Genomic DNA, 22,143 nt, shown 5'->3' with positions numbered 1-22,143 from the left:
GATGGTCCAACTCGAGCTTGGTTAATGAGATGATATATTTATGGCTCTGTCTCAAAAGTGCATCACACACTTTTTATAGAAGATAAATATGCACATTAAATATACTATTTTGGTATTGTCGGAATAGTAGCTTGAAATTTTATGTCTACTCCATACTTCAACTTTTTTTTTAAAATATTTCGAAATGAAAACCATATGATAATGATAATAATTATGATGGTTTAAAGTAGGGAAGTGATAACATAGAGAGTTGCAAACCACATGATTACTTTTCCATGTTTTGATTTTTTTTCAAAAAAGTAGAGGTTTAGGAATTCATTATTTTAATCAGTGCCGTAAATGGCGGGGGGTCCCCGAGAAGACTAATCAATTGGCCAAGGTTTCACAATTTTCCAACTGTAATTTGTACTGGACTTGTATTTTTATATTTGAAGTGACTTTAACAACAATAATGCGAATTCAAATTCGGATATTTTTTCCTTAAAAATATACAAATTCAAAATCTTTTATTAGTTTTTTTTAAAAAAAATGATTTTGTCTTTGGGTGAAATATATAACTCAGACTCATTTTATCCTTTAATATTATATGTAACGCGACACTGGTTAATTTATTAAACTAGCAAACGACTTGCAAATAAAAATGCAGCTCAACTATGACAAGATATGAATCTAGGGTTTATTTTAAAAATAATATTAATTAAAAATGTATGAAAGTGATGTTGCTAATAAACGTACAAGAAATTAAAATATTATAATGAAAATATTCAGTAATTTATATATAGGTGTTTCTCAACACCAGTGCACAACACTGCAGCGGAATTTATTTGTTAACTAAACAGGTATGATTTTAATAACTAAGCAGAGACCAAACTTTCAATCATGCACAAGTACGAATACTTGTGCGATACCTCATGGCAATAATTTCACTAGTAAAATATGTAAAGACGTTTACACCAAACCAATCCTAGTGAAAAATAACAAAACCAGATTCCTTGACACACCAAGGAACTAAAAATGCATCGAAACTAATCATATAAAAACCAGATTCATAATGTAACAACGTATTGCTTGAAACCAATCGAAAACCACTCTTCGAACAACACTCTGCGTCAGTGTTGTTCTTAGTGTTGAAGACACCGTTTAGCAACACGGTTGTGACGTGAGTCAATCACACATACGACTTTGCATCGAAACCATCAGCTCCCAGGAGAGTCCTGCAGCGATGCTATTTTCCTCGGTCGTGATCAATTCCCTTCTTCTCTCCTTATTCTCTTTTTATATCTTTCTTTTCCTTTTCTCAATCTCTTTCCATAGGTGCTCAAGATCCTATAATCAAGAAAAGTAAACGGTTTATTAGGAATTGATCTCTATGTTGGCTAAGATATCAAATCTTAGAGATAAGTCTTCAATTCAAATATATGGAATATATCTTATCATATAATCACTTTAGAACAGTCTATAAATACAAAATCGTAATATCTCATTTAAATGAAGTGTATATTAAATAGGAATACAATATTCCTTTCAATCTCCCCCTTTTTGCATTTCTGGACAAAACTTCCAAAAATAATCTCCCCCTGAGTTTTTAGCGTATAGCTCCCCTGAGTTACAAAATTGTATTTCCACCTGAATTTATTAGTGTTGTTGACGGTGTTGTCAACACAATCGCACAACACACAAACAAGAGAAATCGAACTTCATTACTCAAGCACATAGATAAGGGATATCTAATTGTATTACTCAAGCGCAAGGTAGCAAGACATAAACCACCAGGAATTAAGCAACTAGAGCAATGAGAGAGAAAACATAAGAGCAAGGAAAGAAAGAAAGAAAGAAAAGAAAGAGATAAAAACTCATGCAGTAGTGTCATCCTTAGCAGTATCTCCAGCATCTTCAACAACAGTATCTCCATCTCCATAATCATAACCTCAAGAAGCAGTCGATAGGCGGCGATCAGATTTTCGTGATAGGCAATGGTTGTCTTGGCCTCTGTAATCTGCCGAAGGGCAGAGGTAATAGTGTCCCGTGCCTTCTGAATTTGCTGGAGTCCAAACGTAATTTGTGCGTGAACCTCGGAAGTTGTAAGCAAGATAAATCCTTCAGGGGCGGATGATGACGAGGGTGCAGTGTTGCCAACACCAGGGGCAACACCAGCAGCAGATGAAGGAGCATTGTTCCCACCCATCGGGGCTGTACCTCCTCGAAGCTCCTCCATCGCCCCGAACCCGAGTTTCTAGCTCCGCCCCTCTTCTTAAGCCTTGCACCCTCTTCCCGGGAAGCAGCCACCACACCTTTCCTGAACGAGAACGTGCATGCGAGCGACAGCGAACGCCCGACGTATGGCCCGTCCCGCACCGTGACGGGCGAGGACATTATGGTAATCTTGCTATCATCATTCACCAATCTCGGGGGCAGGTCCAAACGCCTCGCCACCACGTTTTTGGAAGGTGGAGGACCGCATGCAGAGGTGGTATATGGTGGTGTCGCAGTGGCGTTGTCTGGCCTTGCCTTCCCCGGCGCCACCTCCCACCGGAATGGAACGGAAAGCGACTGGTGAAGTGGTGGTGTCAGCATTTGAATTGGCTCTCTTGGCTTGGTTGGAAGTTTGGATAAAGAGATATATATATATATATATATATATTTATACTTGTGTATATATAGATTTGAAGGGGTGGGTGGGTTGGGGGGGGTGGGTTGCGTTGTGTTAAACTTGGTTTGAGTATGGAAAGGCTCCCCACATGACTAATAAAATGAAACGTGAGTTTGTAACGGATACTCCAACTATTTATGATATTTGAATGATTATAATGACCTTTTAATGAACATATACATATGCTATAGAGGCTATTCAATGGTCAATGTGATAAATTTAATAATCTTTATTTAATTAACAGTTATCTTTTAATTTTTATTTTAACAAAATTTCATTGCCATATCTCCCATAATAATTATTTTTAATTTAAATTTCAATTAGTTTTTGAAATATACAATCTAATAAATTTCAAACTCCATTACACTTGACATATTGATGAGATAATACTAAATAATTCATACAAAATTATTTCTAATTTAGAAGAGTTGTTCGATTTAAAATAGAAGTTTTGTTTAAAATTTTTTTATATAAAATATAAAGTGACTTGAGGAGATTTTTATCTTGGGTGAGAATTAGTTGAGCTCTATATTGAATAAATTATCGAAATTATGTTTTAATCTTATAATCGCATTTAATTTTTAAAAAAAAACATTTACTAGGTGTATGAAAATTCAAAAATAATAATTTTTTTAATATCATAGAGAAAAATAGTCCGAATTAAAGTACGTAGTGTCTTCATAATTGCTAATTATTTGAAATTATTCGAATTGGTCGATTATTTTGAAATTTTAACTTTTGTATAATTACTCAAAAGCTATTGAGTTAGCTTATAAAATTATTATTATCATTATTATTTGGTGTTAATTTATGATTGAAGATATATTGCCAAATTCCCCAAAATATAATGACAAAATAATATTTATAAAAAAAATTCATATATCTTAATCCAAAGATTAGACACGATGTACCAAATATATATTTACAAAATAATATTAAACATTGTTTTTTGGGCATGTGTTTTGCTATAATTATTTTAATCTTCTGTTATGATGAATTATTTATTATCTTTAGCTACCATGTGCTTATTTTATTTATGTGTGGACCAACTTCGTGTAATTTTTTTAATTTTCATTCGAATTTTCTTAAGAACAAATTGAGACATACGACATTAATGATTGAAGATCATTAATGATAAAAGTTTCAACTAATGTAAATATGTATTTCACACATTTTCTACAATGATAATATATCAAAAAATTTGCAATTTGGATATAGTATATCCGTTTTTTGTAATTTTGATATCCTACTTACTCTAATAAGACTAAAATTCGATAATATAGAAAATCAAAATCGCAAAAAAACAAATACACATAAATCACTCACTCAAGAATGCGAAAAGTTATCTTGTCCAAAAAATTTGAAACATGAATCCCTATAGAGATAGTTGGAACTTGGAAGCAGATTTTCAAATGTAAAATTGCAAAAGAATAGCATGTATAAATGCATGTTTTTGTGCATTGATCGGACCAAACATAACATGTGTTGAGAACCCTTTTTGCCTAGAGTTGGCATCAATGCCTTATCAAGGTGATCTATTATATACACAACTCTATTTGTCCTCCAAACATCACATCATATCATACAAGTAAAAGAATTTTGCATCAGCAGGCACCCAAAAAGTTAATTTATCTTTGCCGGACTTCATATGATCAGCAACCAAAATTTCAAGAACATGGTTATTCCTGACAAAAGGCATAAATTGCCCTTTTCAAGCTATATTTTAAGATAATTGGCAAAAAGAATTGTTTTTGCTGTGCAAATGAAACACAAATCGGTATAGTGGTTGGAACACATGTTCAGTCCGACGACTAGCTGTTCTATACTGAGTATATTTCATAAGGTGTAGCATAAACACAATCATTCAGAAGAATACTGTTGAACCAAAAATTCATGCATTTCAATGTCATTCACACTTAAAAACACAATAATCATGAGGTTGAACGCACATTTCAAGAAAGTTGATAAGAAATATCAATGATCTTAAATAAATTGCAAACGAGATCTTGAGCTATACAAATTTATATAAAAGGTCTAAAGCATGTGAGATATAAAATACCTTAAACATCATGCTACTTTGACCTCTTCTTCATATTATTAACAGGTCCGAGATATTTTTTCAGATGTATGATCCCATTGCATGCAAGGGTTCCCTCAAGATCACCAATCATCCGAGATATCCGTACCTCAAGTCCTCTTTGAACTTCTCGGAAAAGGGTTCGAATACTATCAGCGAACCGCTTCATGTCGAATGTTGCAGGCTTTTCAATATCTTCTGTATTACATACAAAACCTGACGCGATCTTGGCTTGGACTTCCATTAGTTTTTGACCTGTCGCAACAATATATCTCTGTAGTTGAAAGGTTTCCTCGAGAAACTGTTCCAGTATTTTGGTTTCATCCTCTGTTTTAGCAACGTTGGAAACTCCAATGTTCAAATTCAGGTTGTTCTCATGCTGCAATATATACGAATAGAGGATAAGATTAGATGACCAACTCATAAAAATCCAATGTAAAGTGGGCAAAACTAAGATAAACTTCTTGTTCTTATACGTCCGAATTAGAGCTTACCATTCTCTTACAAAGATCATCGTTTTTGGTCTGAAGCGACTGATATCGATCCACCTGTTTGTTCAAGAGTGATATAAGAGGATATAATCCCTTCAGTCCACAAACCCCATTTTTGTTTCCACCATTTTCATTACTTTCTTGTTTTCCTGTAAGCCTCTCGAGCATGAGTAATTGCTGCTTAAGTCTCTTAATCTTGTATGACACACCTAGAGCGTGAATATCCATTTTCAAGTTACTTTTGTTGCTTAATTCTTGGCTTACTGATGTTGATGTTTCCGAACATGCAACATCCTCAGACCCGATACTCTCTTGCTGGAAGATGTCGGTCCCTGATTGAAGTGTCAATACTATATCGTTGAGCGGTTTTTTACATGGGATATGATTAGCCTTATCATTTTCCATTTCCATAGAAATTTCTTCGGCTATTGCCTTCATTTCTGGCTTTCTCTGTCCTGGTTTTCTTTTAATAACCTTTACATTCGACCAAACGGGGTCGTGAGCTACGACTGCCTCGTGTATAGAGGGATTGACATTTAGTTTATGAAGATTTGAAGGGTTGAAGTGCAATTGCAATTGCTCTTTAAGTTTATGTAATTCAGCTTCCCTGTCCAATAGTGCGGCTTTCAACTTCATCTCTTCTTGCTTCAGTTGAGTAAGATCATGATCTAGCCCTTCAATATGAGACTGTAACCTCTTTGATTCCAGTTCCATGCTTAGCATACGCCAACGAAAAGCTTCTAATTTTTCGTCTCTGAGTCTCAGTTGTTCCGCAAAAGCTTCTAATTCAAGATAATGCCTTTGCTCAATAGCAATCTTATACTTTTCTGCCTCATAGTTGACCCAATTCTCCAAGTGCTCGACATCAGATGTTGACTCTAGGACATCGAAATGGCAAAGTTAATTAGAATAAATTCTCAACAACTAGAATTTAAACAATTTGAACGATATAAAACCTAATCAAACGAACAAACTATCAAGAACTGATCTTACGTGTTTCCACCAATCCATCAGTTGAATACGGATCGGATACCAGGGATAGAACTTCATGCCCTTTTCTTATCTCAGGTTTCTCATACTCTAGATGGTAGTCTTTTTTCATAGATCTGAAATTCCCAGCATCTAAAGACATCATGGCCCTCCCTGAAAATGCATGTGACTTTGAACTTAATTGCTTAGACAGCATATTTCTTAACGAATTTCTCTCATTTTTCGATACAGAAACGGCCCTCAACCTCGCAGTTTCGAGCTCCGCCTGCTTTCTCTTGGCCTTTGATTCTGTCACTTCTTTTAAAAGCATTTGCTTCTCAGCCGTATCGAATTTAGATTTCCTTAACATAGCCGACAAAATCTGATCTTTCTGTTCTGAATCTTTACGCATTTTAACATATTCCATAGATAATCTTTGAGTCATCAATATAGAATGCTCCTTTTGCTCTAAAACTGAATCAAGCTCTTCTCTTGCTGCTTCAACTTGTTTAAGGGCTCGACCCATCTCTGCTTCAAGCTGTCTTTGGTTAGACACGAGCTCAATAAACGCTGTTTTATGTTTTGTAATTTCACCAGAATGACGTTGAGCTTCACGCTTAAAGTTCTCTCTCAACTCCTCAACAAGGATCTCAGCCTTTTGCAGCCTTTCTTCAACTTCTTCTCTCTTCTGCTGCTGTTCGTCAAAAGATTTATCCTTCGACAGCAAAATAACCTCATTTTCTTCCAATTTCTTGTTCAACTCAGAAATAGCCTTATCCTTGTCGTTCTCAAGAACTCTCAAATCATTCAGTAATGCGCCGATTTGGTGCCTGAGTTTCTTTCTGTCATCCAACCACTTCTGCTCTCTATATGAAATTATGCTCACAACTTTTTCATTAGCTTTTGCATCTTCGCTTCGCCTTTTCTTTAATTCTTGAATCTCCTTTTGTGCATTCTCCAGCTTATGGAGAAGCTGGGTTTTAACGCTATTATTAAACTCCTCTCTTTGAACTCTCCAAACTAGCAATCCCAGAAGATGGGCACTGCATTGAAGCATCCTATTTCTTATTTCTGACCATTTGGCATCACAAATTTCAGGCTCTGGCAAGAATTTAAGAGCAAAAGAACCCTTTTGGGAATCAATTTCTGCTTTTCAAGAAACAAGCTAAGCAAAAGAACCCACCTGAAAAAGGCTGGAACCATCTGTTTCTCGCTCAAATCATCCCACATAAATCATCAGAGAATGCCAAAGGCATGAACTTTACACGTGGGAGAACTGCAAAATCAGTTTAAAAAAAGTATACTGTATAACAGAATTGCAGATAAAAAGCAAACCGACAAAACAAAAACTAAATAAAAATATTTATTTTCCCTGGTTTTCAGTGCTGCCCCCTTAAAAAACTCCACTCTAGCAAACAACCTTTTTCCCCATTCTGCTTACGGCTTTGGATGTAAGGAGCAAGATTCCAGGTAATTTTGTCGCCATTGATACGACCAAAAAATAATTCTGCATCAGCATCTTTATCAGAGTATCAAGAATTTCTTTGATTATATTATTAATAATATATAAGTTGTATTCTTTCCAGGTTGGCTTGGAACTCTCAGAGCCCCACAAGGAACATGGATTTAAAGCACTGAGTTTACCACCAGGTGGCCATGAGGCACATATTCAGTGACATTTATTTTTGTCTTTCAAGAATATTTATGGTTTCCCCAAGTTGTATTCGTTCGTTTTTATATAAAAAAAGAGAAAATATGTGTCCAAAAATGATTCTGCAAAATTTGATGCTCATTTGTTTATAAATAACATATGTTTATTTATTAGTGAAACGTTTCTGATTAAAAAGAGAGCATAATTGGTTAAGAAAATGTCTTGCTTGAGACGGTCTCACAAATCTTTATCTGTTATATTCATAATAAAAAGTAATACTTTTAGCATAAAAAATAATTTTTTTCATGGATTACCCAGATAAAATATCTGTATCACAAAATAGGATCCTTGACACCGTCTCACACAAGTTTTTGTAATTGGAGTTAATAACATGTCATTCGAAAAGTTTGGCCCACAAAACTTCACTTATATCTTAAAATTTCAAAATTTAAAATGAATAATAGATAAAGTTAGAAAATCCACCAATAAATAAGTTCAAAGAAATAAAACTTGAAATTGATTTTAAAACATACTTAGGACTTGTACTATCGACCATTTAATTTCTCGCCATTGAGGTTTCCTTCAGTGCGGTAAAGTCCCTGCAATATTTACTTTTTTAAAATTTTTTTCCGAAAAAATATGACCAAATTCAACACAAGAGACTCGTCTATTTAGAAAATAAATTAAAAAAAAATATTATTTATTATTAAAAATATCGACAGAAATCCGTGAGAATTTCTTGCAAAATATCTACTATTTAGAAAATAAAGCAAAAATTAAATTCCTGTTTCCGAAATTCAAAAGTTTAAAACAATATATAACATATTTTTCCGTTAATTATTGTCGATAGTAAGATGAAATTTTACAACGAAATAAATATCCATCCACTTACACGGATTTCACAACATTATTAGGCAGTATAGTTTACAAATAAACAAACATGTTAACTTATTAACAAACATTATGCTTTCATCAAATTATTACGAAGAAATATTCAAAAATTAGGCAAAACTACGTCTCCAACCATGCATTGCACTAACCAATGCCCTCTCCTCACTACTTGATTCCGGGCTACGGGTCCACTTACCGGGCCCATGAGTATTATTATCTTTTGGATTTGGGCTTCTCGAGGCCTGATAAGTCGTTCCTCCGCCCGAACTTGATGTCTCATAACCCAGCCCAAAACCGTTTCCGGTTCTCGTGGATGAGTTCCATTGAGCCGTTGGCGGGCTTCTTTGCTTAACCAGGCCTTGGTTACGGATTCTTGCTTTGACGGACTGAGTTGGGGCCATGTAGCTAGGCACATCATCGGAGCTCAATCGTCGTGGTTGTCGGCCTCTATACGGGCTCGATTTAATTGAATCTCCCCTAAATTGGCCCATGTTCATAGTTTCCAGGCCCAATTGTGTAACATAATCCATTTCAACTGTTTTCTCAGACATGTCATCTATGATGGTGCCACGCTCCAACTTATGCCGGGGATAGTAGGGCTGAGCTGCCATCCACTGCTCGAGCATGTTCCCACCCCACGGTGGCTTGTTCGTTCGGTGTTCATAAAGTTCGGTTCTGTCCCCGTTCATGTGGGATTGTAGCAGCAAGTGTTCGTTTTGCTGCAGGATCACATAGAAAGGCCAAATGTTCGTACAAGTTCAAAATAAAGAAACAGGTCATGCTTGTTATAGCTCATTATTAGATTAGTTAGGATAAATGGCAAACTACCCTTTACACTTGTCTTTGTAAGGCTATATATAGTTGTTAGGTGCATGTCCACTGCACAGCCTGTTAGAAAGGAATAAAGCAAGCTAGAGGTCTAGGCGATTTTAATAACTATGCAGCACATTCACTGGGGATGGCCTCACGACATTAACCAAACTTCATCATTTGTCACTGTAACGATCCTAACCAAAAAGGGTGTGCATGTGTAGTGTGTGTAACTGGACCAAAATTTAGGAATGTCGATCTATTTTAACCGCTAACTTGGTCACAACCAGTAAAATAAAATGCAATAAAAAAATCAAAATTCTTTCCAATGATAGAACAAGATTTAGCTTTAAAACAATTAAGAAGACTAACCAATGCATAAAATTTTCAAACCTGGTAAGCGAGAGCATAAGCTAGAGCCCTTTCTCTTCTCATTTCAAGATCAGGCAATTTTCTTGAAGAACTTTCCCTTACTTTACTCATACTCTGATTCATCTTATCCCATTGTCCATTTTCAAACTTCTCTATTTGATTCCTTTTCTTCATGAGATGATCTCCACCGGATTTAAGCCTACCTTCTTTTTCGAGCTTGGATTGAAGCTTTTCCTGGACTAATTGAAGTCTATTAGCTCGGACTCGTGCCTGGACCCGTACAAGAGCTTGCATACATCGCATCGTCATCTGCGCTTGCTTACGCACATTGTAACCCCTCACTAGAGCTTGAAGCCTCACCAAGCCCTTTAAAGCACGCAATGCCCGTCTTGCCTAAAAGTTGAATATAAGTAAAAAATATTGGGAAATAGTTGAGTTTGATAGAACTTTTGGAAAAATAGGTATGGAGGAGTTTTCTAATAAGAATGAGTAAGATACTTCTTTCAAGTGCTGGTGTTGTTGTGACCAATTATTACCATTATAGATATAAAAATGTTATTTCTATGCTGCTGGATGTAAAATGGATCAGATAAACTTACCAGACATCCTCTGTAATAAGATTGTATGTGAATTGCAGCCCTTTCTTCCTTAGACTTGCGGCCATAACCAGCTAATCTAACAACTTTAGCAGCTGCCTGAGCTGCTGCAACAGCTGCCTCAGCCGCTGCTGCAGTTGCTGCAGCCACGGCTATAGCACGATCTTGATCCTCAGCCACCTGAGACGACTGATCGCTCCCCCCATTTGTCTTGTCTGGAGAACTTTCTGCAGGGAAATGCTCGAGGGACAAAACCTCTGGTGCTTCATTCTGCCATTTTTCTTCATTACCGACCTGAAAAGTTGTCCAGAGTTCACAAAAAACATGTTATATTCAGCACTTTCTTAGGCCTAAAAAGTAGTAAGTCAGCAAAATTATATCCAGCAACAAAATTAACCCTGTGTGACAAAATTAATTAATGTGCATGCATTCATATTTCTCTGATCCAACCAAAACCAGGACATAAAAATTATTCAAGATCATTGACATCAGTCTTGGCACTGCCATTTTCCTCATGAAAAACCAAGAAATGACGAACGAAACACCATCTAATTATCAGATTTCTAGAGATAAAATAGATGTTACATTACAAAATAATATACTTAAACCACATCAAATATTTTCTATCATACGAAAAGGGATCGATCAACAAACAACACATGATTATCAATGTGACCTGATGTAGAATAGCATGGTTGGAAAGAAAGCAACAGGGCATGATCCCCTGCTGCTTTTTCTTCAGTCCATAATGATAGGGGACCATGTAAATGATCAAATTTCATGAAATTAATGTGCTTCCATATCATAAAAAATAAAAATCAATCAATCACTATGGGTATAATCTAAAATGTGTCCAAATAGAAATGGTCCTAAACATTGAACATTCAATTTGACTGCACGTAAAATTTCAAGAATTTTTCATTTTATCTTTCTAACCTCTTGTATTACAATGGTCAGCCGCAGTAGATCATAGTGCTCATGCATAACTTGTGAAAAATCACAAGTTTCACCTCTCAATAAAACCAAATTCTGTATTGATTGTCGTGCATGTAATTGGATATAAAATTTACAAAAAATCAAATATACTAAACAATGATCAAACCTTCTTGTCGGGCAAATCTCTACTGGGAGATTGCTTAAAAATTTTCTTCACCGTCCAAAGCCACCCACTTCCTTTCTTCCCCATTTTCAGCCCAGATTATCATACACCTTCAAAATGAAATGAAAAAAAAGATTTTGAAACATCCCACCAATAAATAACGATAATAATAATATAACTTATAAAAATATGACACGATCAAACCGGCAAATTACCCAGAGTCCTCTATTCATGTCTTGTAATCTCCGAAACCCATTTCTTGAAACACATAATACAAAGGGCCTTTTTTAAGAAAATGTGAGCAATGTTTGCTCTATAAAGGGAAGAACATGTGAGGAGGAGTAAAGAAAATTAAAGGGCTGATGGAGAAAAGCGTGTGTGTTTTTGTAGAGAAAGTGGCCTTCTGTGTGTATTGAATGAGCAGTAGTAGTAGTAACTGCTGCCTTTCGCAAATTTGCCGTCGGTATTTAACCTTTTCACGAGGGGTAGCTGATTCTTTGAGTCTTGTGTATAATTGGGATCAGCCAATTAGACATCGACATGTGTCAAACGACTGATCGCGACGAGTCTCATTGATCTTTATTTTTAATATTAGAGGTCATAAGTCAATATATATGTATAACACCATAAATTATGATTCTAATTATTTGTAAAACTTGTACCAAAAATCATATTAATCAAGAATATATAATCAATTAATGTCTTACATGACAAAAACTTGTGTGAAACGATTTCACTGGTCGTATTTTGTGAGACATATCTCTTATTTAGGTCATCCATTAAAAAATATTACCTTTTATGCTAGGATTATTAATTTTTATTGTGAATATCGGTAAGGTTGACCAGTTTCACAGATAAAGACTCGTGAGACCGTCTCACAAGTGACTTATTCTGTCTTACAGTTCACATCAAAGAATACCTTAGATATTTTAACGACCGATGGAAAGAAGTCTCGTGAATCTATTATCAAAATTCTAGCTTAAACTTGAGTAATTGAACAACTATATAATTGAATATCGAACTTGAGCATGAATTTCATGTGTGTATTATACATGTATTATCATCTACTAACTTTATCGGATATGATACATACATCTCTATTTCAATATTTTAATTTAATATAACGTATAACAGATAAAACCATAGGCAATAAATACCAATAAAAAGATACCATATTCTATTTAATAGAGATTTAATTTCATTTGACATCCCAACTATGCTTCTTTATGTGTCTATTTAAGTACTTTTTATTATTATTACATGTAATTACAAAGATGTAATAATTGTCTATTTAAGTTTCTCACTTAATTTGATTGTCATATTTTTTATTCAACGAAAACAAATGTAACTTACACCGCAACTAAGAAGATGGAGGTATAAATTTTGGGTTGCGCACAATTCGAATTATCATGTTAAAAGTCTCGTGGAGTTCCAGGGATAATTCAAATAGTCAAATTTATAATAATACATAATATAGAGTAGGTCTCTTGTGAGATAGTATCGATGTTCTATATTTATGAGACGAGTTGACTCGGTCCATAACTATATTTAAAAATAATATTTTTGACATAAAAAATAATATTTTTCATAGATTGAGTCTGATCAAATATACATATTACAAAATTGATCCATGCACGGTATTATAAAAGTTTTTATGATACATCAAACATTTAGTACATCATGAGCGTTGTAATAAAATTCTTTAATATCTCAATTTACTCTCCTATCTACTACATCAATTTAAATATTTTTTAATTATATAACGCTAACAAAATGAAGATATATTAAATAATTCAAAAGTTTTGATGGAAAAAATTAATTTTATAAGATTAATTTATATCGATATATAATCTAAATTTTTTTGGGGAAAGAACGATTATCCTACTGGTCAGAACAATTGAAATATATAAATTCAATGTATCATGGTTATGTGGCATATATATATATATATATGACAAAAACTTGTGTGAGACCGTCTCACGATTCGTACTTTATGAGACAGATCTCTTATTTGGGTCATCAATGAAAAAGTATTAATTTGTATGATAAGAGTATTACTTTTTATTGTTAATATCGGTAGGGTTGACCCGTCTCACAAGAGACCTATTATATATATATATATATATATATATATATATATATATATATATATATATAGTGTTGTACTTTTGAAATTAAGATTCCCATTAAAAAATACAAAGAATTAAGATTGGTGAGATGTGGAAATCTCATTTTCACCAACAATTTGTATTCCAACCTCTAAATGTGGTTGAGAGATTAAAAGTAAAAATCAATGAAGGCTATCCTTTTTGCTTTGGCAGATGGCTGCCTTTTGCTTGCATTTAAAGGGATATTGACTCAAAATTTGGAAGTTTTCGAGTGATGCATCGAGGATATATTTTTCAAATAATTATTGGAAAATTAAATATTAATGGGATATACACAAAAATTACTTCTAACTTATATAGTTTTTATTATGCAATAGCATATATTATATATACTTAAACATATCAATACATCATATAATAAATTAAACAGAAGTTGTCATTATTTCATGATGGAGATTATAAATAATTAATGTTCTTTTTATCTTCCCTTTTCTACATTTGGTTCATTAATGGATTTTTTTGGTGATAAACACCTTTCAAACTATTTAAATTTTAGAATATGATTGGTGTCTAATCGAGTATGCGATAATAAAAAAAATTCATAATTTTTTTTAAAACAGTCAAGGGCCAAAAGGCTTGCATATTTGATTCGAGACATGAAATAATCGAAATATTTGGATATATAATATATGTAATATGAGTGATTAAAATTTACGTACTAAACATTTATGAGTTTATGAAATGTATCAAAAGGTGTAAAAAAAAAATTTATTGGTAATTAAGACTACTAAATGTATAGGGTTGGAAGGTATGAGAAGAAATGGAAGTTGTGAATAGGTTTAAAATATGTAGAAAATTACCATATGAACAATTTATTTATTTATTATATTTCTTATTTTGAAGGCTAATTTTTGGAATACCAATTAAATATACTAAATTTGGTTTATAAGAGAGCCACTTGATTTGTTAAACAATGAAAGATAGGTAAATTATATAGTTAATTTAATTAACTATATATATATATATATATATATAGTATTTGAAATGCAAATCGAGTAACGATTAATCTTCTTTCTCAATCGGGAAATTTAACCAAATGATATTTGTCAAACCAATATTTCACAATCGAATCGATGATCGAATCGATTTATGTAATACTCGTGACTAAAATGCATAATTAGTGCGGAAGCTTTAAAATATAATTTGGAGAAAATGTGTAATTTAAAAAAAATTGGGCAGCATATGCCCGTAAATAGGACATGTCACATGCCTCAAGCAACAAATAAACACATGCAAAAGATTTTCATATACATCAAATACTATTTAATGAAGTAACTACACATATATCTAATTCAAATACCAAAACACGATATTCAATAATTTCCCAAAATAACCAAAAGCTTAACATAACAAAAATAGCATCCAATTAAAATCTCCAAAGTTTGGCATATTCTCTTCTCTCGCTTCGACAACTCATGGATGATCAGTCTTTTTTACCTGTGCCTGCATCACATGAACATAACTGGAATGAGTATAAAACTCAGCAAATGGAATCAATACTAACAAGATACATATATATCATTTTATTGTAAAACATAAAATAGATAGCCTCAATTTCATTTTCTTGAAAACATTATCCATCTCATTTCATAAACGTCGAGTAATCATTAATATCATCCGTCAAGAATCATAATACAACAATACATAAGGATGATATTTATTTTCGTTGATTAACTGAAGAATTGATAGTTCTTATAAGATAGTTCATTCATTGCTAACACTTTTCGTAAAAACGAATCTTATATAAGGGACATGTACCTCTGCATAAAATGCATCTTATAAGAGAGCACATGTTTTCATCGTTAATTGGCCAATTACATTGCGGATTTAGAATTGCCAGAGGCAACACCGCTACTATCACTATCAATCCAATCATTCAGTCATATAAAACTTCATTCAGGCATTTTATCGAACACATTAAAGTCATCATTTAAAGTTTAACTCTTTTCATTCAATGGAATTTGAAAGGAGTTAACGTCATAAAATCATCAAAACACATACATATAGGATCATGTGATGCATTTAGGAAATGATTCCACTTACAACACTTGAAGCACTTGGTTTCCTAAACCTTGATGGTGATCCTATAACAATAAACCCAATAACTAACCATCAACACGCAAATAATAACCTTAAATTACCATTTAATCCAATACATCAATCACATCTATCATGTCCTAACTCCATCATCTTCAATAACTCAAGAACAAGAAGAAAAACCACTTACCTTTGCTCCTTTCCCTAGAAAGATGAAGTTCCAACTCCAGATTGAAGATTAATTGCTTGATTGAATGAGAGAATAAGAAGAAGATGAAGAACCCTAGCTTAGAATCGATGGAGAAGAGAAAGGAAGAGAAGGGAAATGAGAAAAATTGAAGTTTCAACCGATTTTATACCTAAAACACCCGAAACACATTTTTGCAATGTGCTGGGCGCTCGGGCGGTTATAAATTACCGCCCTAGCGCGGACCATACTGTCCAAGACCAAAAATCCAGAACCAGTGGCGCTTGGGCGGTCATTTCTTACCGCTCTGCGCACAGCCACATCAAATATCGCTTTCGAAATGCCTCTTCCCTTCATAATTTGGAAAAGTGGTAAACATAAAAGTTGTAGCTCTATGTCTTGGCTTGCATCTCCAATTGACCTCATGTCATTTGAAGGTCTGAGTAAAGAGTTATGCTCAACCTCCCAACATGTGTCACTGGAGGAACGACGATACACACGACACACTTTGGGGCGCTTTTAGCTTGTCTTCCACAATGATTTGAACAAAACTCAAAACATGAAAGTTATAGCCTTATGTCTTATTTTTCTAATGGAAGTGGCCTCACATCAAAATAAAAAATAATACTTTTAGCATAAAAAGTAATACTTTTTCATAAATGACCCAAATAAGATATCTGTCTCACAAAATACGACCCGTGAGACCGTCTCACACAAGTTTTTGTCTTGTAACAAAGTTCAAAATCTAAATAACTATATATATAATTAAAAAAATTAATATAAGAAATAATTTTTTAAAAAATATATATAAAAATAGTTAAATTCTGAAAAAATAAAATTTTAAAGAAATTTAAAAATTGGTAAGACTGTTAAAAAAATTTACAGTGTAAATCAAACCGAACCAGTGGCCGATTTCTAATAGAATCGATCGATCCGGTTTTAAAAACACTAGGTCAAAGGTCAAACTTTATTTTTTAAAAGTAACACTCTCCAAATATATTTGATGATGATATAAGTTTTAACTAGGCGTGTAATCGAACCAAATCGACTAGAATATCACGAAATTTTGAAGGCTTGATCTCAGCCCGAATTAGTTTTATTCGAGTTCGAGCTTACTTCAAATTCGGAAATTCTAAAACTTTTGGCTCAAATTCAGTTCAAATTAAAGTTCGAGTTCGAGTTCGACTCAAAATATTCAAACATGTTCACGAACTATTCGAATAATTGCTCGAAAATAAGTACTCCAAAGGATCAAAATTAATTTATTTAATATATAATTAAATTATATTAATAAAATATTAAGATCCGCTCACGAGCTATTAAACAAAATAATTTGAACATGTTCGAGTTCGGTTCGAATTTGATAAGTCTGTACAAATCAATTTTTTATTTTGAGCTGACTCAAAAAAACTCGCGAATCGACTTGATTTATTTACTATCCTAGTATTGTCAAAAGTGATTTCATCCGAATCACACTGGGTTCAAACCATGGGCTTTCTTGATGTTATGGCCACTCAAACTCCGTATTCGATTTAACGTCGGCTGAACTTTATATATATGTAATAAATTTGGCACATGCTTGTGTATGATACACATACATACAATTAAATATTAGTGCATCGACGCACGCGTTGCGTGGTTGTATAAAATTTTTTATAATTCATCTGATTTATATTTAAATGAAGATCAAAATATAATTATAAGAAATAGTGAGGGACTATACTGTAATTTTGATATATAAATTAAAAAATAAATTGAAAAATAAAAGAATAAAAAATGACATCAATAAAAATTGAACATATAACCTAAACCTCAAGAAACAATGACTCTATCCGCTGAACTACATATAACGTACATTAAAATTTTATCATTTTATTAATATATATAATTAATAAAATAGACCATGACACCAAAGTTAGTTACTCTAAGTGTCTCAAACTTAATAAATTAATATAGATAAATATAATTTTTTTAACAATTATAGACTTTAGCGTTAAAGCTTAATTATATTGGAGCAATTCTTTCCTGGTATATTTCAAATTTGAGTTTTTACTTTATTATATTTTTTAACATACAAATAAGGATATTTTGAAAAGAAGATTTAATGTAACTTTAGAGGAAAAACTATTTAAAATATTTCTTACCTTTTTTTTTAAGATCTCACACACCGAGCGAAATTTCCACATTCCCATAAATCCCACCTGATAGAGCATACATTGTTTTATTGGTGAGTTTATTTTATTTCTATTTTTAAATATGAACCTCCTTTCCTATTTTGAAACTTGCACGCCCTTAGAAACTACTTTACTCCCTAAATTATTAAAAAATTACTCAAAATTGCCGTGACAGAGTGATGTGATGTATCACGCCGATCAGTACAAATCATGTATGTGAAATGACATGTTTTCTTTTTAACCAATTATCATGCCTTGCTAAATGACGTGTTTTTTATCGAATATTGAAAATTTACTTATACAATTGATGAACATCTAGATTGAACATTTGTCATCGTTTCATCATTTTTCGTTCGTCTTGATATAAATTTTGAAATATATCATTCGTTTGTTTTTAATATTGTTCGAATTGTTTCGGTGTGAATTTTAAGAGTGATATGCTGATTGAAGTGTTGAAAAAAAAACAAGCACACATTTTTTTAGTGTTCGAGCAAGTGAAATATATTTAATTGTTGGAGCAGCTCAATATCAGATTCCGCTTCAACATATGATGTATTTATGCTTTAAATTAATTTTGTATTTCAAGTTTGATTGAAACTGATAATCTATTTATTTATGATTATATTTTTGCAGCTAAAATATTGATTTTGAACTTCTATTTGAGAAAAGTATGTAAGGCCCGGTAATTAATTATCCGGTAATTTGGCATAATTAGAATAATTATTGAGTTGTAAATTAAAATAATTATTTATGCCAAATAAATTCTAGAAGTGTGTTAAAAATATGTATTTTAGAATATCGAAGAATTTAACGATATAAAATACATATAGAGTTTGAATAACACACGAGAGCAAAATAAATACAGACCGAGATAGATGGGCTTGAGTTACTATTTTAGTAACCAAATACACAATATATATATATACATATACATACACACAACTTACCTTTAAAAGAAGGAAAAAAGAAAGAGAGAAGAAGAAAACCCATTTCCCTCAACCCAATTTTCGCAACACATGTAGCAGCTGCGGGAAAATCGCGATATCTCCTCCGTCCGGTGTCCAAATCTCAATCGGTCTGAAGGGGTGTCTTCCTAACATCCTAGGCTTCGATTCAAGTCAAAAATCGCGAAGTTTGAGCAAGGATTTGGGTAGATCGAAGGTGCTCTTCCGGTGCTCTGTTTCTGCACGAATTCTTCCGGTTTTGGGGTGAGAGTTTTGGTGTTGCTGCGATTTTTAAAACTTGAATTTGTAGAAATGACTTAAAAATAACTTGTAGCTCTGTTTGTTAGCTTTCTATAGCCGCTGGAATCATCGAATTTGGATAAGAAACGGATTTGATATGATTTTTCTACCAAAATGTGTCAAATCGATTTCTGAAATGGTGCTGTGCAGGACACCTACTGTAATTCGAGTTTTTGTCAATTAAGCGTTCGGATTCTGGACTTGTGATTCAAAAGAAAGTTGTAGAACTATGTGTTATCTTCGTAATGATATAAGATTTGTTAAATTCCATTAAGAATTGAGCAAGTTATGCTCATTTTGCCAAAACTGCTCAGTAGGAGAATTCTGTCCGAAAATCTGTTGAGTGGCAGTGTGTTCTTGAAAATTCTGGGATTAATCTACTGAGATTTGGAAAATTGTTTCTTCTATAAAAAGTTAGATATTCGAGTTATCTTTCATTTTCAATTGGTGTATATTGATTTGAGTTAATATTGAGCGAGATACGAATTTTATGCTCTTTTGTGCCAAATTGGACATTGGTATGGAATGTAGTTCATGATCGGTTTATTGTTGCTTTGTTTAGGCCAAGGGTCTTGAAGTGAAGTTGTTATTGGATTGTCAAGTTGGTATAGGTATATTACAGCTCGGTAACATACGACGGTAAAACATAAATTATGTTTAATTTCCATTCTGTGTTACATTGATCGAGTGTATGACTTGTTGGCTGTTGGAAATTGTTAAATGCCTTCGTTGTGATCTATGTTTATTATTGTGACATATTATTAGCATTTAGCACCGGACATACTGTTATGACATTCATGTTGAGCCTTATCGTTCTTGTTAGCCCATTGTTGATATCCGTTGTTATCTGGCACTGTTGTTTATCTCGGGATCATTGTGTGACTGATAGGCCTATACACATGAGACCGTAGATGTGATTGAACAATCCCGTGGTTAGTGCAGCCTTTTGAGGTGAGCGCTGGGATTGTGTCATCTAGTTCGTTTTGTTGTGCCATCCTGTTATATCGTATCAGCTGTATGGAGGCCGAGTCAGGGGTGTTATTCAGCACAGCTTGGCATACCTCGCATACTTGGCAGGGCGGTTTAGCTGCATGACGATGTAGCTCCCCTGTGTTGTTGCTCGAGCATTATTCAAGTTGTTATCGTACCGTTTGTTGGCTCCTGTTATCCCGGTTATTCGTTGAGCCTTTCACACATTGCATATTACATTTTATTATATGATTATGCATGATTTATGTTTATTGTTGTTATTGTTGAACTGTTTCATACCAGAATCCTAACCTCAGTTGTTTACTGGGGGGGCTGCTGTGGTTGCTATTGGGCACCATGGTAGATCTCCCGAGTCGTTTTGCAGCATCAGGCCGAGGTTCCGCCAGTGGAGCTCGGGATTGAGGTTGGATTGCTTGGTTCTGTTCAGTGGAGTCTCCCAGTTGGTCTATATGTATGTCTTGAGTTTGTTCAGTCTTGTATTGTGGTTTAATTGCCGGGGAGATGCCCCGTGTATCTGTATTGATATTTGGTTGTTCTGGTTATGTTCTGAGGCGACTCTGTGATTTTAATGATCTGGCGAGTATTTGGTAAGTTTTAAATTCTGTTTAGTCCTGGCCAGTGCGGCTATAGGTTGTTGACTTTGGTTTTGTTTTAATGACTCTAGTTGGAGTATATTTTGATATAAAATGCTGCTTGAGTTTTCGGGATGTCCTACTTACGGGGAGGTCATGCCGAAATTTTTCTAGGCCCTGAGGTCCGTTTTAAATTATTTTAAACCTTTTTCCGATGCAGTTTTAAATCAAATCATTATTGTTTGATCATTAATTGTCGTTATTTATTCTTTGAATATAAATTTTGATTTAATTATTATGTTACATAACAATTTTATGATTAAAATAGTTAATTATGCCTCAATGTATTATTATAATCACTAATCTTCTTTGATTATTTCGAAAGTAAGTTGTTGTTATTATAATTTGATATTATGAAAATACTATGTAAAAAAATCAATATTATTATTATTGTTTTATTTCACATGCGTATTTGGTATAAAAATTATTATTTTATTTATTATTTGTATTATTATTAACTAATAAAATACAAATAAGAAATATGATTTTTTATTTTAGAATAATAATAATAATTATAATTGTAATAATTATTATTGTTTATATAGGTATTATATAAAAAATTAGTATTATAATTAATTTATTTTACACAAATAATATAAAATTTGTTATTATAAATATTATTATTTTTGTTCTCAACTTATTAAATGAAAATAAGTATTACAATTAATTTATTTTATTGTTATTTTATTTTAGTGCAAAATATCAAAACTTATTTTTATAAAAATTATTATTTTATTATAATTTGTATTATTATTAACTTATAAGATATAAATAAGAAATCGATTTTTATTTTAAAATAATATACTGATAATTATTATTATTATTTTGCTTTATTTTATTGATAGTATATAAAATAATTAGTATTACAGATAATTTATTTTACACAAATAATATAAAATTTATTATTATATATATATTTTTATTTTTGTTCTTACTTATTAAATACAAATTCATTATTATTATTGCTGTTGTGTTTTATATATGTAATATTATGTCAAACAAATAGCATTACTATTAATTTGTTTTGCATATTTAGTATGATATTTATCATAATAATAATAATAATTATTATTATTAAATACAAATATATAGTATCATCAAACTA

The 22,143-nt window shown here is 32.7% G+C and overlaps 2 protein-coding genes and 1 long non-coding RNA gene across 4 annotated transcripts; 1 reads left to right on the top strand and 2 right to left on the bottom strand.

The window, feature by feature from the left end:
- Nucleotides 1-4,545: 4,545 nt before the first annotated feature.
- On the bottom strand, nucleotides 4,546-7,856 carry LOC142540311 (uncharacterized). Its single transcript, XM_075646378.1, has 4 exons — nucleotides 7,371-7,856; nucleotides 6,212-7,230; nucleotides 5,222-6,096; nucleotides 4,546-5,106 (listed from the first exon to the last, which is right to left on the bottom strand). The coding sequence occupies exons 1-4, from the start codon at nucleotides 7,415-7,417 to the stop codon at nucleotides 4,723-4,725; spliced, it is 2,325 nt and encodes a 774-aa protein (XP_075502493.1). The 5' UTR covers nucleotides 7,418-7,856; the 3' UTR covers nucleotides 4,546-4,722.
- An 852-nt stretch (nucleotides 7,857-8,708) lies between these two features.
- Nucleotides 8,709-12,051, bottom strand: LOC142540306 (protein IQ-DOMAIN 21-like). Of its 2 annotated transcripts, none has more exons than XM_075646351.1 (5): nucleotides 11,811-12,051; nucleotides 11,610-11,716; nucleotides 10,511-10,801; nucleotides 9,933-10,304; nucleotides 8,709-9,448 (listed from the first exon to the last, which is right to left on the bottom strand). In XM_075646351.1, the coding sequence occupies exons 2-5, from the start codon at nucleotides 11,691-11,693 to the stop codon at nucleotides 8,840-8,842; spliced, it is 1,356 nt and encodes a 451-aa protein (XP_075502466.1). In that variant the 5' UTR covers nucleotides 11,694-11,716; nucleotides 11,811-12,051; the 3' UTR covers nucleotides 8,709-8,839. The 2 variants fall into 2 exon arrangements, with proteins under 2 accessions (XP_075502466.1, XP_075502478.1); XM_075646363.1 differs by having other exon boundaries at nucleotides 11,822-12,050.
- A 6,844-nt stretch (nucleotides 12,052-18,895) lies between these two features.
- LOC142517832 (uncharacterized) lies at nucleotides 18,896-21,008 on the top strand. Its single transcript, XR_012813402.1, has 2 exons — nucleotides 18,896-20,027; nucleotides 20,750-21,008. It is a non-coding gene; the product is annotated as an uncharacterized LOC142517832 (long non-coding RNA).
- Nucleotides 21,009-22,143: the final 1,135 nt, after the last annotated feature.

This window comes from Primulina tabacum, chromosome 1 (assembly GCF_025594145.1).
Source record: "Primulina tabacum isolate GXHZ01 chromosome 1, ASM2559414v2, whole genome shotgun sequence".
NCBI classification, from domain to species: domain Eukaryota; kingdom Viridiplantae; phylum Streptophyta; class Magnoliopsida; order Lamiales; family Gesneriaceae; genus Primulina; species Primulina tabacum.
Note: the sequence above shows the minus strand (reverse complement) of the source record. Positions and strands in the feature narration are given on the sequence as shown.